Genomic DNA, 19,481 nt, shown 5'->3' with positions numbered 1-19,481 from the left:
GTTGTTTTAAGAATAGTTTTATTATGTCCTCATGTCTTAAAGCGAACTCATTTTAGCTTTCCCTTGTTTTAGCCGATTGAACGCTTTTTAATAACTAAGTAGTTAATATCCAAATTAGTTTAGTTTTACTATCTGTATTATGTGAGTAAATACGCAATTCAGTTTTTTAACTGCTATGTATTTATGAATAAATAAACTTCAAACTTCATCTGGACGAGAGAGTCTGGTTTCTAGTTCTTAGTTCTTCACAATCAAAGTTCGAGAAAAGGGTGGGTTTTTTGCTGGTGCAATGTTGGAAACCGTTTAAACGGCCTTCGCACAACTTTCTTTTTGCGTCCAACATTTTCTCAACATCCGTTTTCGAAGATCTTGCCACTGTAGAAAGTTATAACGCCGATTTTGTCAGAATTTTCTCCTTTGACTTTAGTAAGGCCTTCGACTCTGTATCACACAATTTCCTCTGTAGTAAATTAAAGCAAGTTAACATTAATCCATATATTATTAACTGGCTTATTAGTTTTTTAAATCATAGAAAGCAGAGAGTTGTTGTCGATGGTCATAGTACTGAATATGTTTCTATAAATAGGGGTGTTCCTCAAGGTACAGTCCTGGGGCCGGTCTTATTTTCTATTTTTATTAACGATATCAAAGCTGTTAATACTAATAAGAATCTTCTAGTTAAATTTGCTGATGATATAACTATTAGTTTACCAATCGAGGCAAATGTAGGCTTAGATGAATCCGAAACGGAAATCCTATCCTTTATTGAATGGTCCGACAAGAACTGCATGAAAGTCAACTTGACGAAAACATGGGAACTTCTCTTACGAGGAAAGACTTCCAAGACGCCTCCTGAACCACTCGAGATCATAGAGAGGAAAGAAAAACTGAAACTATTGGGTGTTACCTTTGAGCAAGTGCCAGTTAATTGGGACACTCATATTGATTACCTACTTAGTAAGGCTAGCAGTAGGTTGTATATTTTGAGAATATGTAAATATTATGGCTACCCTATTGAGAATTTGGACTTACTTTTTCAAAGTTTGATTCTTTCAGTTTTTACATATGCTATTGAGGTCTGGGGGTGTGCTTTTTATAGTAAATATTTAAGTAGAATTGATAAGCTCTTTGCCAGGTGTTATAAACTGGGTTACTGCTTAAAGCAACACAGTATCTTGGATATCCGTTGTAATAGAGATAAGAAATTATGGCAAAGGATCTCTTCCACCAACACTGCGTTGAGCGATCTCTTACCTCCCCAGAGAACACGGCAGTTGAGAAGTAGGTCGCATAATTATATTTTGCCTAAGGTCCAGACAAGCCGTTTTAAATCAGTTTTTATTAATAGATGTCTTTTCAATAGTAATTAATACCTTTTCTTTTTCCTTATTCATTTTATTCATGTTATTCATGTTAATTGTAGCACGTCTGTTTGCACAATAATTCTTAATAAAGACCTTTATTATTATTATTATTATTATTATAACGTGTTTCTGGATGAAAAGAGGACAAGCTTGAAATTTGAAGAGTAAAAAACAGCCTAGCCTGGTAAATGCTTCCGCTCTAACTTCGCTGAACTTTCGGGGAAGAGGAACACTTTAAAGAGCTATGCCCACGTCTTGCGTGACGGTCAAAAAGAAGAAGACGCAGGAGTTTAAAGGTACGAGTCATTTACGAATCATTTTTATGTCACTGAATAGAGCAATTGTATTTTGTATCTACTCTTATTTGAATTCTCACTTCTGTTGGAAAACAAGATAGGGCCTCTGTCTACATAACACGACTACAGTCTATTCTTCATGTTATGTTTTGCGTATCGATTTATTTATGTGACGGAATAAACGATAAACTATCCATTTATATCTTCGTCTTCTTGAAAATCCGGTCATTTTATGCTAAATTTACCCGTTATTCAAAGTTGAATTTACTGAGATTGTATTTTGGATAGAAGTAGAATTTGCATTATACTTATGACCAAGGTTTGGCACTTCTTAGGCTTTGTCCCATCATTATTCTCCGGTGAACCAAAAAAATGGAAAATACATAATAGATATCAGTTTCTTTGCGTGAGATCCTGTTATAAACACAGAATGGGGTATCTCGAGTCTGTAGTCGTTAATGGCACCACTAAGATATTTTTTAAAGAATAGAGGGTACCAAAAATTGGCTTTGTGGTCAGTATGCGTTGATATTTTTTAGCAGGTACAGGATCAACGTCAGTTTTTCAGTTCAATCTGTCTGAAGAGAGCTTGTACATCATAAAGCAAGCGGTCATAAATGAAATCAAAATTATGAAGGATGGCTTTTTTAGAGGAAATTTGAAAAAAATTTTAAAAAAGAAAGCTGGAAATTGGTTTAAATGAGGCTGTGGGTTAAGCATTTATAGATTATGCTAGCATAATTTTTGGCATAATTCGAGCAAACTGACATAATTTCTGCCAAGTAGCAATGCTAGCATAATTTGCACATTTTGATAATTATCAGATCATTTTTGATGCCATTATTTGATAATTTTTTGTCTCTAGTCCCAAGCACTTGGTGACCTTAATCGATATATAAAGTTTTAGTTAAACTAGTAGCATTTGTAGTTCACTGTGAAGCACTGAGCCCGGGTCTGAGGTGCACCGAAACCGGAAGTCACATTTTAGCCATGTCGATCCCAGTACCTCTCAATAGGCAAGGCTACAATATGGCGTCGGCCATGCCTGATCTGAACGTAAACTTGCATTTGCAGGGCTCTCAGAGAAGGCCAGAACCAGCGGAAATTGCCAGAGACCGTTCCCTGCAGAATACAAAAGGAAAGTACAACATCAGAGGAACAAGTGATACGAAGAATGTCTCTTTACACGATCGTATTAATTAGTTTCCTGATCAGTTCCTGATCGTCGGAGGTACGAAAATTTTCTGTGATGCTTGCAAAGAGATTTTATCGTCCAAGAAGAGCGTCATTAAATTGCATTGTGCATCACAAAAACACGTGAGGTCAAAAGAAAAGAGTAAGAAATCAAAGTTGAAAGAACAAACTATAGCCGAGGCACTCAGTCGAAAGAAAACCCGACAAGACAGCACACTACCTTCAGCTCAGCAAGCATACAGACAAGAAGTAGTGGAGGAATTTCTAAAGGCAGGGGTTCTCATCAGCAAAATCGACAAGCTGCGTTCTCTGCTTGAGAAAAATGGCCATCGCCTTACCAGTAGCTCTAATCTTGCACAATATATAATCCTTATTTTCAAGCAAGAAGTGGACACGATAAAGAAGGAACTGTCTTTACCAGGACAAGGAGATATGGCAAGAGACGTGTCAGTGATATTTGACGGGAGTACCAGACAAGGTGAAGCCATTGCAATAATGGTTCGCTTTATTGATGACCAATGGGCAATAACGCAGCGTTTAATAAGGATTGATGTTTGCTCGAAGTCAGTGAACGCTGATGAGTTAGCTAGAGTCCTGAATGAGGCCCTGTGTGTCGAATTTGGGATTAGAGCTAACTCCCTACTAGCAGCTATGAGGGATGGGGCCAGTGTAAATCAAGCGGTGCTGAACAGAATACAATTTTTCTTTCCAAAGATGTTGAATATTGTGTGTTTTTCCCACACTCTCGATAATGTGGGCAGCCATCTGGTGACTCCCACTCTTCAGGAGTTTGGAAATCTGTGGGTCCGATTGTTTCACAGCTACCAAGCAAAACTGGCGTGGAAAGATCTAACCGGCCGAAAGCCAAAATCCTACAGTGAACTCGCTGGTGGTCAAAATGGGAGGTTTACAAGCAGCTACTGGAGCAGTTTGGGGACGTTCCAAGATTTCTTCAGGAGGCTGCAACAGAGAAAATCGCCCCAAACATTGTGCGACAACTACAAGACTTTCTATCAGATCCTGAGTCCCTTGTCAACCTCAAGCTGGAGCTTGCCGTGACCATTGATGTTGGGGAGCATATTGTCAAGGCTACGTTCTTCTTAGAAGGGGATGGTCCCCTTGTGTTTTCATGCTATGAAAAGCTGAAGGCCGTTGCTGGGGCTTGTCAGGCGCCGTACTTTCCAAATGTGCGTGCAGTGGTGGCTACAATTGCCCATGAAGATCCGAATCAGAGAGCAGCGGCCCTAGAACAGAGAGCCAAGGCTTGTGTACAGCCAGCGATTCAGTGGTTTTTAAGGAAGTTTAATGTTGATCTTTACGATGCAGTTACGGCCTTCAAAGCTGCAAGAGTGATGTGCCCCGTGACCGTTGGCTGGTTGAGGCCAACACAAGCTAGTGTCGAAGCCCTCAGGATTTTTCCATTCCTCGACAATGACGCGACATTCGACGGCCTTGTCAGAGAGCTGCCACAGTACATCACTGCTACTCAGGATGTGCCTATTGAATGCGAAGGAAGAAAAGTTGAGTGGTGGAAGGTCCACGAAGAGAGGCTTCCTAATTGGTCTTCTGCGGTCAAGAAAGTCTTAGTTGTTCAACCTTCTTCTGCTGCCGCAGAAAGAGTTTTTAGCCTGCTTTCAGTATCTTTCCATGAGCAGCAAGAGAATGCACTTTCTGACTACTTGCAAGCAAATGTAATGCTGCAATATAACAATCGCAGATAAGCTACTCGAGAGTATAATCTAGTACTAGTGTGCATGTTAACCTGAACCACATGTTTATTTGAAATTCATTGTGGATTTGTTGCGTTTCTTTCCTGTAGACGAATGGCTTCTAGTTAAAAAATATATATTTTGGACTTATTTGCATCTTTTCAAAGAGCATAATTTAAAAAAACGGTGGCATAATTTGGAAAAAAGAGCATAATGTTAGCATAATTTGGCCAAAAAAACAGCAATGCTACTAGCATAATATGCCACTTTTACTAGCATAATCTATAAATGCCTACTGTGGGTCCGAGTAGCTGCTTTTGAAACACTTTTATATCGATATAAATATATCAACTGCCATGATAAAATACTGCTTTGAAAACCCTATTTGAAAAAAAGAAACAGTTACTATACGCGAAAGGTCCAAAAACTTGCAAGGTTTTTTGGTTCTCGATAGGTTCCTAACATAGAGATCGTATCGTGTAACTTGATCGATGCAAACTATAAATCTAAACCATGGCAAGTTAATGTAGAATGCAGGTCGAAACGTCGATCGCTTGACAATATATGGGGGCGATTTTAGTTATTCACCAATTAACCATGAATTTTAATATAATCGTAATTTGAATAGAGATATCTTTGTTTTTACTGTTGAAATAGGGAGCTTATTTTCAAAAAACGACTCTATTTTACTTTTCATGAAATGAAATGCAACCCATACTTCCTAAAACCAATACACATTATACTGATAATAGATCAGTTTATTTCTTTGATTTTAAAAAACCTGTATTTACACTCCTTTATTTATATTTGACACTTGCGCCGATCAGTGTGTAGAACATGAACCGGGTCGACAATTCATGTTTCTTTAATTCCTCGTTGCTTTTCTTAAAAATGGTATCCCATCTTAGAAAAATGTAGTTTGGTAATATCAACTAAGTTGAAATTGTAAATAGGCCACCATAAAGAGTTAAAAAGCTGTCGTTTCGAGAGTTAGCCCTTCGTCAGAGCGACTGACGAAGGGCTAACGCTCGAAACGTCAGGTTCTTAACTCTTTGCGGTGGTCAATTTTCAATTTCAACTTAGTTGATATTACCAAATTACCTTGTTACCCCCAATGACGCTGCAACAGTTTTCTTTACAAAGTTACCTCCTTTATTCATTCATATTAGAAAAAATTGTGTTAATTTTTTGGAATGAAATGGATTACCATAGAAATAATATATCTCCTTAAAGCACTATCATTAAAGAAGGTCATTCAAAAAATCGTATGCTTTTTGTAACTACTAATGATTAACTTAACTAAGACGAGTTAGCTACCGTTTTTTCAGCTTCCAAAGTTGCTTCAATTCTAAGGAAAACCACTCCAAAGTAGCCAACGTGTTCCGCCATTTTGAATGGCTATTTATCTTAGTTGTGACGTCAAACCGTGCAACACTTTATAATCCCTCACTTAATTCGAGTATTTACCTTTCGATCGTGGTGTATACTGAGAGAACCGTTACTTTATTAATTAGAAAGGGGTGGGTGGGGGATGGAGGAATATCGCCGAGTGTATTTGGATCAAGCTTACTGGTTGAGGGGATGGTGCAAGTTTCTTATACCAACCTCGCAAGGCAGCAAAAAATACTGGAGCAATTCCAATTACTTTAATTCAGCTCTTGATTGAAAATTTTCATGCAAATTAAATTAAGTGTTTAATCAGCTCTTTTGGATAGCCTTTAGTTCTTTAGGGAAGATGAAGAGGGTTTTCATAAAAATTTTTGGGCGAAAGAAAGGGCACTTTTGTCAAGAGGGTGCTTATTTGGGGGCTGGTGTTGTTTGAGGGATTGCGGTATGGGGATTCATGATGGCGCATTTTTCAATCCAATCTAATGTTTCTGCGGCATGAAGAAACTAGTGGTATTTCAACTTCCCCTGGACGTTAGTCCATCTAAGTTCCCCCTTCCTCCCCCCTCCCTCCCCCTCCATACGACACTTAGCAGTCACACTGTACACTTCACACTTATCGATTAACAATTTATACTTTATTCATATCATCACAAAATTGAAGAATAAGTTGACATGCAGTTGGCAGATTTTCCAGGCAAGGTGGTTCAATCAACTGTCTAAGAAGTACTAGAATATTACATAGATAAAAAGCCATATAAAATAAACTACAAGCTAAAAAATTAGGAAATTAAAGAGCCTACTTCATGATTCGGAACAAAATGATCTAATCTACATTGCAAATACAAGTGCTTGTCAAGTATCAAGAACAAAGTATTACAATATTACAGTATTGCACGTTAGACCTACAAGTAAAGTGTACCATCAAGTGTCGATACACTGTGAGAAGCTTCGTTGTAAATACATAAAGAGCGTCTTCACTCTTGTGTCCACCGGTCTTGCTTGTTCATTAGAAAAAAAAACAAACAAAAACAAAACTAAAAAACGAAAAAACAAATGAAAACAGACTAAAACAAACAAACGAACAAAGAGTCTCTGAAAAATGATTTGGTACTCTGTTCTGGCCGACCTTTCATCGTTTAGGCACGCTGGCGCATTTGAAAGGTGAGGTTATGTGAGGACCCCCTTTCGTGTCATGTGGCTCTCCTCCAAACAGACTAAAAGAGCTATAGAGCTCTATTTCCCAAAAGTACTAAGTAACATGTTAAAATCTGCTTTATTCTATCTGAGTTAATAGTTGTAAATCAAACTTAGCAATACAATAAACCTAATTAAAAGATGCTAAAATATTTAAGCTGTACGAAAGCCTAGACTTTTTTTGAGTTAACTGACTATGTTTAAAATCAAGATAAAAGACTATCTAATCCAAAGCAGAAAACATAGCTATAATCTACAACACACTTTCCTAAAGTAAAACTTCTACTATATATGATAAACTATCGCTTTGTAGGTTGTAGCCATTATGCATTGATTTCTCAAACAATGAACTCACTACAGTAAATCTAAACAATTTATCAGCTCGGTGTTAGTTTAGCTTTACATATGTGAGTTGTTACTTACTTAAGCATCCTTGTACGGTGGCACTACGGGTTATGTGTACGTACAAATGTAAAAAAGATGAAGTCTTCTTTGTGAGCTCTCATTATCATTGCCGCGATAATACAAATGAAAAACTATTTCAATCCTATTAGCTGAAAGGAATACAGCTTACAGATAACAGATTTTCAATGTCGAAAAGAAGTGATTAAACGCTAAAGATGTTTATTTTAATACAAAAAGGTAACAACCTGTTCAGACAGCCTTAAAAGCCTTTTGCAATGAAATAATAAAAAAATCAAAACAAAATAAAACATTAGAAAAATTGTTGTTTTGATTGAAAACGCAACTGTCATCGGACGCAAAATAACATTTGCCACTGTCAAAACGGGTCATTTTTTGCGCTCTCTGCTTCTGCACAATTACGAAAAGCCATCTCAAAATTTTTTTTCTGTCAAAAATTAATTGTCTCCCGCTATTTCTTATGAAATTTGGGACAAATTAGCGCTTGTAAATTTTTTCAAATGCAACAAATTTTTCGAGCCCGTAGGCAAGTACAATATTTGTTGCCCTTGAAAAACTCGCCCTTATTTTTTCCAAATCTCACACAAAATCATGTGGCTACCTGTAACTGAATTAGTTATAAGACCTGATTTCGATTCAGAAACATTGAACGATAATTTTTATGATCCAAAGGCTGCGAAAACTTACTTGCAAGTGAGACTGCGCCGTCATTCACTGATATAATGGTATTCAATGCGTCACAAAGAAGGCCAACAATAACTGAGAGTGATGTCGTTAAAGATATTCCTAGTTAAATCTTACCAAACTCCTCTCAACTTCCTTTCAACCCTCAAGTATCATTTGGTGTGAAGAATTTTGTGCTCCTCAAGGTGTCCTAAGTTACAATATCCTCTAATATGTATCTTAGAGGCAGGCCCTCGCGGGAAGATGCTAGCGCTGGCGATTTTTTTTGAAGCATTTATTCTTTGTCAAGAAAACGTCAAGCCCTTTGCGAGATCGACTGCGAAATTATTTTCCAGCTGTTTTCATAAAATTTATTTTAACCTGCTTGGGATGCATGTAATTATAACACAATGAGTGACAGCAGTGGTAAAGTTTGACCTTTTACCCCCATTTATCGAACGCGAATCAAGCTGGCTCCTACTGACTTACTTCAGTTGTGGATCAGAACATTGTCCAGGATCTTTTTTGAATGGAAAGATCAAAGAACAGAGTTGTACACCTAGATTTTCTCCAAATAATTTTTTTTTCAAATCTGCTGGTTCACCAATTCAACACCTAAACTTCAATCAAAACAAAACGAAGAAAACGATCTTCAAAGAGTGCCGCTATCTAAATTTGAAATGGCAAACTTCTTCCAGTGAGTCACCTTGAATAATCCGAAACAATGTCCGGCGCAGACTTAACATTAGATTAGTTATTAGTTATTTCAAGAGTGATTTAAAGTTCTTCAAGTTCACTTCCGTAGGGTGAGCTCGAGTCTTCATACGAACGACCAATTCTTTCGAAGGCATTGAATAACTTGTCGTTGTGTTCATGATTTACACAGATCACCTGAAATCCTGTGATGTCTTTGACTTCAAGGGCACGGCAGAACGATTTATCAGAGTGTCTAATTCCCCAGTAAGGAGTGTTGCGGCAGTTTGCGTTTAGGAGTTGCTGTTCATCCTCATGGAAAATCATGTCGTCCGTGACATAGTTCACCTCCCTTAAAGCACATGTGTTATGAAGAACGACTTGGTAACGCTGTTTGCTTGGCATGAAATGAGCATTTGGGTACACACCCATGTTATCAGACCTCTGTGAAGCTTTGTGGGCGATCGAAACACCGGCAATGTGGTTGATTGCTTCATCAAATAAGAGGGTCCTGCATTTCTTTACAAACTCTTTCTGAGTTCCTTGGAGTTCATCATTCCTCTCCTCTCTCCCCTCACAATCTACCGATAAGTTCTCAGTGGTGAACGGAGAGTTTAAGAGACCTGGGCTATCCCTTATTTTCTTTAAATTTTCATCAAAAAGTAGCTTTTTGGCTTCTCTGAATGTTTTTGACTTTTTGGCCCACTCAGGCCAAAGCTCCTCAATTTCATCGCGAAGATCCCACACGGCCTCTTCGGAAGGCTGCTTGAAGGTTGTTTGCCGACAGTGGTGGAACACTCGCTGACCGAACAGTAGTCCTCTACCAAACGTACACTTCAGCCATTTGCGGTTATCCTCGTTGAATTGGTACATAAATTTTATGTCATCATCGATTGTCCAGTAAATGTCAAATTTGAAGCATTCGGCCAGACTTTTGATTACCGCTCTTGCCACGCCAATTCCACGCCCATTTCCTGGCAACACAACGTAGGTTAAATTTATTACCCTGTCCGATGGCAGTGTCTTCTTAGCCACAGTCGACTTAATTGTTTTCAGATGTCTCTTTTCCACCACTAGAAAAATGTTAAATTCCAGCTTGCCTTCACTTTTTTCTTCTTTAGGCGTTTCGTCCTCGCTCGCATCCCAAGGATTCTCTTGCAAAAAGTAGTTTCCTGTCCTTGAACGCTGTGGCCCAGGGCGTATGGTTGGAATGAAAATGGGTGCCAGTTGGACCTGGCAATTAGTAAAGCTCTTGTTGATGTTGTCTATGAGTTGCCTTGTTGTAGTGGACATTAAAGCTGCGAGGAAATTTTGAAACTGTCCATGCTTTTCTACGTGAATTTCTCCTCCAGGAATGGAGTTTTCTTCCACTATTTCACATTTGACACGTGACTTTTGGAAGGCAAAGAGGCGCTTTCTAGCGACATTCAAAAGTAGTGAATCTCTGTCGTCATTTAATTTAAACTGATCATCAAGGGGAACATCAAAATGATCCTGATCACTAAGGACGGTAAGTAGAGCTGACAGCCACTTTTCCTTAGTCACCTTTTGGTCGCTTCTGGGAGGAGCGAGGGCACTTTTGTCGAGCTTTAATTTTTTTTCGAGTTCCTGAACAAGGTCAACTTTCTCAGACGATGAAAGCAGCGCTCCAACAATATTTTTATGGGAAGATTCTGTTGTGATCTTTAACTTGTCTTTAGAACGCATTCTCATTTCTTCGGGGAAAGCTTTGGTATGATCGTAGGAGTCAAGGCTGGATAGGTCAAAGTGTGGATTATGCTTACGAATTGCCTCTCTCGAGAAATTAATGATCTTTTTTAGGGCAATCTTTGAAATAACATCTACGTTATTTAAGAATGTAATAGCAAACAGATCTTGGGCCCGAGCCATCAATGAGTCACTTACCTTTGAAGGTGTACTATCTGCTTCTTTACCACGCTTTCTGAAGACTTTGTCAATAAGAGCTTCCAATAATTGTTTAAGCATAGTTTCTCTCATCTCGTTGGTTGAGGTTTGCCATTTCTTCTGTTGAGCTTTTGTTGGTTTCCAAGTTTTCGCAATCGAGAAGTAGAGGGTTTCATATCTATGCGCGCAAAAACGTTCTATTTTGCCTTGGCAGAAAACCTCCACAAGTTCTTTGAGGCCACTCGTGATCGCCATTGATTTAGAATTCCAATACTCCTCAACTAAAGTGATGACCCGTTCACTGAAATCTAAAAGGGAAACCTCTATTCGTTGTTTGACAAATCGGATGGTTTCAATTTTATGCAGAAACCCTTTGAAGAATTCCTCGAGGTTGTCATGCTGAGTGAAGTTTTGAGAGCGAAGACACAACTCAATAAAACCTTCTTCATCCTTGTCATAAGATGATATCTCTAGGGGAGGGGGATGGTGTAATTTAATTTGCTGTGGCTCCTTAGCCTTTGCCCCACTTTGAGGAAATACTTTTTTGAGCTCTTTCGCAAGCTTATGAACTTTCTTAAGAGATGGGTGAAAAGACTTTTTGATGGTTACGTTTTCAACGTGACTGCTGATTACCTTTTTCAAGTTCTTTACAAAAGATTTGTCTTCTGGATGAAATACAAGTACCTCGCTTTCATCTTTAAGCTGCTTCAGTAGTTCTTCTCCACCTAGCTGGGGAAGTTTCTCCCAGGCTGCCCTGAAGCATTCATTGCTTTCATCATCGCCAAAGAAAACTGACCAAGCATCTTCGAGAGCTTTTCTATTCTCGCGGAGTAGTCTCTCAGCCTCGTCAGACTCTTTAGCCTTTACAACATGAACTAGTCTTGGCCTAGATGAGGTGTCGAACTGTCCATGCTGCCGAAAAATATTTGCGAGGTCATGCGATGTAACTTCTCGTCCTTGTTGGCCACTGGTGAAGAACAAGATTATGTCGGCCTTGTTTAGTTCGGTGGTAAGGATCTTGTCCCCTTTCTCTTCACCGCGGAGCCCTGGCAAATCCACAAGCTGCACATCAACCAACAATTCAAGGTGGCCGCGATCCGTTGTTTTTCTCACTCCTAAATCTTGAAAGATGGGAAATGGGCCCTCCAACTCAAGGTAAGATGCTTCCTCCTCCATCCAATTCGGAAAGTTGCGCTTGATGCACTCTCTTACCGACCCAATGCTTTCAACGATGGGAACGGCATTCCTCTCTCTATCGTCGCATCCCAGTTCAGGACAGCATACTTCAGCTTTGCCTTCTTTGTGGATGAGCACTCGCATGCTTTTAGCATTTTTAACATAAACGGGCAAACTTGTCTGTCTAACACCTTCCCCTGATGGTAGAGGTCCATCTCTGAGCCTGCTAAATAAGTTAGTAACATTGCCCTGAGGGACCCCTTGAGTCAAAAGGAAGTTAAAGAGAGAGCTTTTCCCGACACCTTCGGTACCAAAAGCAGCAATGGTAACCGTTAAATTACTGTCTAAGATTGCTGACCTATGAAAGTCATTTAAACTTTCATAGATTCTCTTTCTGGCTTTACCTACAATAGTTACGTTCTTTCCATCACCTCCTCGCTTGGGTTTCTTCGTCGAACACACTTTATTCAAGGCACCCTCTAAAACATCTAGGCTTTCAATAATTCTCTCTCCAAGGTCCCATCCAGGATCATAGTCATCAAATACCTCTGCTTTCTGCATTGTATAAGTTAAAATATCTGCGAGTAACAAGAGAATAATTCTCAGAATTTTAGAAACGTTTTAAATCAGGGAAAGACGTTTGGCGGGACTTAAACGAACACTAAAACTATATCACCATATTGGATCCTATTAAACCACAAGTAATTGCGTGCTTGGTCCACCAATCTCAAAATAAATTTGTTAAGACTTCATTTGAGTCCACTACATACGCTTGTCTACAAGATTTTAAGGATAAGGAGGTCGTGAAGTTTTTCAAATTTCATCTTTATTCAAACATTTTTAGTCATACATTGGGGGGCCATCGCAAAACGATAGAATGAAAGAAAAGAAGTATTGGTATTATGTAACCTACATCAACTCAAAACCAGGTTTCTTAGATTTTTGTTGCGGCAAAACATCTCTAGGGTCAAAAGGTCTGGACAGCAGCAGACATGTCACGAATTTAAGAAAATATACTACACTTTTTGAAAACATGTTTCAACAGTTCTTCTGCAGTAAATGGTTTGAACCCGGGGGTAACATGTGAAGGTGTAGTCTGATCGTCCGGGTGAGTGTAGTCCTGAGAAGGACTGTTGTCGGTGGCAGTGACTGACGTTTCGACAACCTGTGCGGAAGTCATCATCAGAGTCAAGTGAATGATTGTTGTCAGTAGAATGTTCTTATTCCAGTTCGTGTGAAATGATCGGTTGGTTTTGCCGTGATGTTATTGGCTGTAAGACTCAAGTGACGTAAGTCGGTCGTGATTGGTCTGTTTCGGTCTGTCGGTAAAGCTAGGTTGTTCTTTTTCGGTCGTTTGTGATGTTTATGTCGTGAATGAGTCGTTTGTATGGGGCGGGTAGTTGTTGACATCTGTTTAGGGGAGTCTGTTCTAAGTTAGTAAACCAGCTTTCCAGAGTCAGTCGTTGAAAATAGTCAGTGCTGTAGGTTAGGCATTGCGCAGAGTCCCAGTCAATGTTGTGGTTGGTAAGTCGATGGTGTTCAGCAATGTGATTGCTGACATCACCTTTCCTCGTCGCCCGTCTGTGTTCAGTCAGTCTTGTTGTGAGGTTTCTGCCAGTCTCACCGATGTAGGAGGCTTGGCAGTCGGAACAATTGATCTTATAAATCGTTCCCTGTCTGTTCCTCGGTTCGTCTTTGTCTTTAACGTTGGTTAGTAACTGACGCAGTGTGGTGATGGGTTTGTGGGCGACGCGGATATTGAAGGGTAGTAAGATGCGCGAGATGTTTTCAGACATGCCTTTTATGTACGGTATGATTGCTGTAGTCGTAGGGGTTGCGGTGTCGTTTGTTTCGGTAGTGGTAGTGGGTCGGTAGTGGCTCTCCCACATACCAACTATCCAAGTACCTGACGACAATACTACAACCGCTAACCGACAAATCCAGACATAAACTACAATCCACTGAAGACTTCATTAACGCTACCAAGACTGTTCAGATACCTGACGACTACAAACTAGTGTCATTTGATTTGAAATCACTGTTCACAAGTATTCCACTTCAATTAGCATTACAATGCACTGAGACTGCAATCCGAAAATCTACCGACCCACTACCGCTACCGACAGACGACATAATGGACTTGCTAAACATTTGCCTAACGTCTACTTACTTTCAGTACAACGGTAAACACTACAAACAGTTACACGGCACTGCCATGGGGTCTCCAGTTTCTGTTGTTATAGCAGAAATTGTGATGCAGAACATCGAGGAACGCGCCCTTTCGATTTGCCGACAAACGATACCGCTTTGGTTACGTTACGTTGACGACACATTCACCGCCGTTCGACACGACGAAATTGACGCATTCCACAACCACCTTAACGAACAAAACACTGACATTTTACCAGAGAAGTCGAAGAAAATGGCAAACTTCCTTTTCTAGACTGCCTGGTAAGCCACAACGACAACTCATTACGAACGACAGTTTACAGGAAACCGACACACACCGACAGATTACTAGACGAGTCATCCTACAACCCTACATCACACAAATCCACAACTATCAGAACTCTAACACGACGCGCACAACTAGTATGTGACTCGACAGACAGCTTATCCGACGAGAACAAATACCTTCACCGTGTTTTTACGAAGAACAACTACAACAACGACTTCATCCGACGAAACACTTACCGACCCACTACCACCACCGAAACAAACGACACCGCAACCCCTACGACTACAGCAACCATACCGTACATAAAAGGCATGTCTGAAGACATCTCGCGCATCTTACTACCCTTCAATATCCGCGTCGCCCACAAACCCATCACCACACTACGTCAGTTACTAACCAACGTTAAAGACAAAGACGAACCGAGGAACAGACAGGGAACGATTTATAAGATCAATTCTTCCGACTGCCAAGCATCCTACATCGGTGAGACTGGCAGAAACCTCACAACAAGACTGACTGAACACAGACGGGCGACGAGGAAAGGTGATGTCAGCAATCACATTGCTGAACACCATCGACTTACCAACCACAACATTGACTGGGACTCTGCGTAATGCCTAACCTACAGCACTGACTATTTTCAACGACTGACTCTGGAAAGCTGGTTTACTAACTTTGAACAGACTCCCCTAAACAGATGTCAACAACTACCCGCCCCATACAAACGACTCATTCACGACATAAACATCACAAACGACCGAAAAAGAACAACCTAGCTTTACCGATAGACCGAAACAGACCAATCACGACCGACTTACGTCACTTGAGTCTTACAGCCAATAACATCACGGCAAAACCAACCGATCATTTCACACGAACTGGAATAAGAACATTCTACTGACAACAATCATTCACTTGACTCTGATGATGACTTCCGCACAGGTTGTCGAAACGTCAGTCACTGCCACCGACAACAGTCCTTCTCAGGACTACACTCACCCGGACGATCAGACTACACCTTAACAGTTCTTCTGTTGTCTCCGGTTCTAATATACACAAAGTACAAAGTTGAATTGGAAATGTATAACAAAATGCTCAATGGACAAAGAAACAATCCCTCGTAACCTTCGTACATGTGTGATTTACAAGTTTTTATGTGCTGGCTATAATGCCTGCTCTATTGGTGAAACCTCTCGACATTAATTATCCACACTTATGCGTGAGCACGTGATCAGTGATAGAACCTCTCACATTTTCACACATTCTCGAAATTCTGAACAATGTCACACTCTATGTTCTGATGAGTGTTTTGGCATCTTAGATAACGCCTTCACAACTCTCCATCTTAAATTCCAAGAAGCTATTCGCACTTAATGGGTGTAGCCTACACTTAATCATCATCATTATCATGCTCATTTAAAATTTCTCTTCTAATTGCTACATTTTTTTTTCTCTGTTGTTGTTTTGACCATTGTGTGATACACTTTAAATTCAGTCTTGTACTTTGTGTAAAATGGAACTAAAGATGACGGAAGATATTTTCCAGTATATCGTGTTTCCTCCAGTTCAAGGTTGAGACACAATGTAACCCGGATCGATGCTTTTTGAATATCGGCCCCAGAAAAACCGGTAGAAAAGCAATTATCTGTATGTCAGTGGCTTCATTTTCGTCCACGATATTGTTTCGCGATAAATTGTAGGAATTTAAGACCTCTTAACATGTTGATTAAGTTGTTGCTTTTTTTTTTGGAGATAAAGTTACATTAATTTTAAACCTTGGCTTTCTGCACGAGATTTTCGATTGAATCGATTCAAAAGTATTTATATCTTTGTTTTTATTAATGATCGATGATATACATGTAAATTTTATTTAAAACAAATTTACTAAGCTTTTCTTTGCCTCCAATCGCCACCAGCACAGTCATAATCACTGTATTAACACAAAATGAGACGAATAGCAATTCCGATTTGTTCGTGATAATCTTGGAAAAAATTGCAAATAATTTCCTCTCTTAACATTTACTCATGACAGGAAGGAAAATGCGTGCACTGTAAGTACTTCCTGTTGTCCCATACAAAGCCTTAGAAAACTTTTCTAAAGCTTTGTATGGGGCAATAGGAGGTACTTACAGTTCACACATTTTCCGTCCTGTCATGTTAGTTTACAACAAAGCGTTTGACAAACAAGAAAACCCTGAAAACAATCAAACATCTCGGATATGTTACAATTTATCAATATGACAAGACTCCTTACCTGAAGTCTTTTCGATTTCTTCTGCAATAATTTCGACTTTTGCCGGGTCACTGAAAGATAGGAGCCAGAACAAGTGATAGGGACGTTCAATTAAATTCACAAGCTCAGGAAAACGGACAGCATCTCCAACAGCAATGACGACAATTTTAACGCTTTCCTCTTGGAGTGACTCAGCGGCAGAGGAAAGAACCGACGACGTCTCCTCTCTAACGCTTTCCCGAGCTTGCTCTCCAGATGTTATCAACAGTAGATAGCGTTCTCTTTCTTCGTAAAAATGGTTGACATTTCCAGCTCCATTTTGAAGTGAAAATTCTTTTTTCGCGTTAGTAAGAGCTAAGTCCATTCTTCTACCTCTGCTAGGAAAAGAGGGCTTTTTCTTTTTTTGCAGTTCCTTCCATTTTACATAAAAGTCTTCTGAGGGTTGAATCAGTGTCTCGACACTGTCTCCATATGCAATCAACGCGCTTCTTGTAACATTTAACTGCTCTTTCAACAACAGAACAAAGTCCATTTGCGCCGCAAATTCCTTCTCAGTAACATCTGATGAAGAGTCAATGGCAAATACAATCTCTGTAAAAAACAACAACAACAGAAAAAAACATTTTAATCGACTATTGGCTCAACTCAATCTTGATTCTACAAAAGGGTGACAAGTAAGCGCATTTTTTTGGAATTTGCTCTATTGAGCTTACATTTATTTGATTAAGTAAACAACATTTAACTACATTGTTCATAAATAGCCCAACCAGTCTGTTGCTGCACCGGGTATACCTAGAAGAGATGCTATCTTTCCCTGTATGCATGCTTGAGGTATTACAAATGAAAAGCACTCTAGATCTGTCTTATCAACATTAACCTTTCCGTATGATGCACGATCCTCGCAGTCGATAGCGCTATTTATGCAATCGCGAAAATCAGACTTGAAAAAAATCAGGCCTGTACGGGATTCGAACCACTGACCTCTGCGATACTGGTGCAGCGCTCTACCAATTGCGCTAACAAGCCAACTGGGAGCAGACCGTTAAGTTGATTCGTAGTAAACCCGTGATGATAAATCAGATACAATGAATATATGAAGTTCATATATTTTGAACTGCGGTATTAGATACGTATGATGCACGATCCTCGCAATAGATAGCGCTATTAATGCAATAGCGAAAATCAGACCTGAAAAAAATGGACCTATAAATGGAGAGTGTTGTTTGGATGGAAACAGCCGTTCTAGGGGAGTTGACCGTTTCGTGGTTTCCCAAAGGCGAATAATGTGCATGCTAAATATTTGAAAAGATGAGAGAATTTTTCATCCAGTCGAGGATGTCACTTATCACCCTAAGAATGTGATAGGAATACAAAACTGACCTTTACTACGAGAAGGTAAAGTAACGCCAGAGGATACTGAGGTTTGTGCTTGGAGCTGAATATCTCTGCTTTCCACAGGATTTGATTGGTCGTTTGCTTTCCTTCCTCCACCTTGAATTCAATGCATCAATTCTAATCAGTAACGCATCCAGCAATGATGTCTAAGTTAACTTGCATTTTAGGAAATAATTTTGGTATACAGTTACTATAACTTTTCTCATACATGTACATAAACAACATACTTGACTCTGGCTATTAACAGCATTAGAGGGTGAACTAATTTGGTGCTCTTCTTGGTGTACACTTTACCAAGACTTGGTGACTGCTTTGCTTTACCAACATTTTTGGTGGGGATGGGGGAGGTTCTGCGTTTATATATCTTCACGTTATAACCTATCTTTCTTCATTGAAAAGAACTAGAAGATATGATATCCTAGAAGTAATCATGCTGGCCTAAGAGGCAGAATGTAGAGGGTCCAGGAAATGAAGAGCTCTCTGTGACTGGCCTAGCTATGCATGGAATGTTGTTCAGACGAAAACGACCGATACCACGTCACAGGGTTGACCGTCGCGTGGTATCCATTTTCGATAAAACCCGGTAATGCTGTGTATGCCAAACTATTTCAGACTTTTTTTGTGCAGACCAGTAAATTTCAGTTTTAACACCCAACTAACCTTCATTACGATTAGGTGGAAGTGCACCAGACCCTTCTGAGGCTGTTTTTTCCGTGGAGGTTTCTGGTTTGTGTTTACCATCATTGCTCTCCACGGGCCTGGTATTGCCGCGGCCGTTTCTTCTTTTACCTTTAATTCAACACACTGATTCTTATCAACAGTAAATTTTCGTTATTTATGAAAGCTTGATTTAACCGGTATTTCACAAACTGCTTTAATACAATGATTTTACTTAATAATGTGTCTTAATGAATGCACGATTGTCTGGTTGTAAAAGGCATCAGTTGTGGTCACTAAGTTGTGCTTGGCATTATTATTGCTTCAATAAAAGTAATTGGTCTAGTTGCATAATTATATGTAAGCGACAACCTTTTAGGTTGTCATATATAACAACTTACTTTGACTATGAGTGGGAAGAGTGGAACCAGAGGCTTCTGAAGCTGTTCTTTTTGTGGAGGGTTTTGGTTGGTACTGGCCATTATTACTGTCCTCAGGACTGTTCTCAAACCACACTTTCTTTCCTTTACCTTGAATTCAACGCACCAATTGTAATCAATTACTGACATCAATTTATGATGGCCTTAGTTAAGCTGACTCCCCAAAGCCCTTTGGTCCCATTACTATGAAAGTCCACCGAGAGACCATCAGTTAAAACTAACTCTTGAAGGGGGCGAGTTTGGATTTTCCAAATAAATTCCCAGTCATTCTAGCCACATCTTGCAAACCATG

General features: G+C 39.6%; 1 protein-coding gene and 1 pseudogene across 3 annotated transcripts in view; one reads left to right on the top strand and one right to left on the bottom strand.

Annotated features, from left to right (window-relative positions):
- The first annotated feature begins 2,453 nt into the window (after positions 1-2,453).
- On the top strand, positions 2,454-4,575 carry LOC148730790 (uncharacterized; annotated as a pseudogene).
- A 1,990-nt stretch (positions 4,576-6,565) lies between these two features.
- LOC111343044 (uncharacterized) overlaps positions 6,566-19,481 on the bottom strand; it is a 32,531-nt gene continuing 19,615 nt past the window's right edge. For all 3 annotated transcript variants that reach the window (XM_088759693.1, XM_088759694.1, XM_088759695.1), the window contains 5 exons: positions 19,151-19,279; positions 18,753-18,881; positions 18,078-18,188; positions 16,719-17,288; positions 6,566-12,584 (listed from right to left, as the gene is read on the bottom strand). In XM_088759693.1, the coding sequence (XP_088615819.1) occupies positions 9,010-12,584; positions 16,719-17,288; positions 18,078-18,188; positions 18,753-18,881; positions 19,151-19,279 (4,514 nt within the window). In that variant the 3' untranslated portion in view covers positions 6,566-9,009. The remainder of the gene's footprint in view (positions 12,585-16,718; positions 17,289-18,077; positions 18,189-18,752; positions 18,882-19,150; positions 19,280-19,481) is intronic.

The sequence above is a fragment of the Stylophora pistillata genome, chromosome 5, assembly GCF_964205215.1.
Source record: "Stylophora pistillata chromosome 5, jaStyPist1.2, whole genome shotgun sequence".
NCBI lineage: Eukaryota > Metazoa > Cnidaria > Anthozoa > Scleractinia > Pocilloporidae > Stylophora > Stylophora pistillata.
Note: the sequence above shows the minus strand (reverse complement) of the source record. Positions and strands in the feature narration are given on the sequence as shown.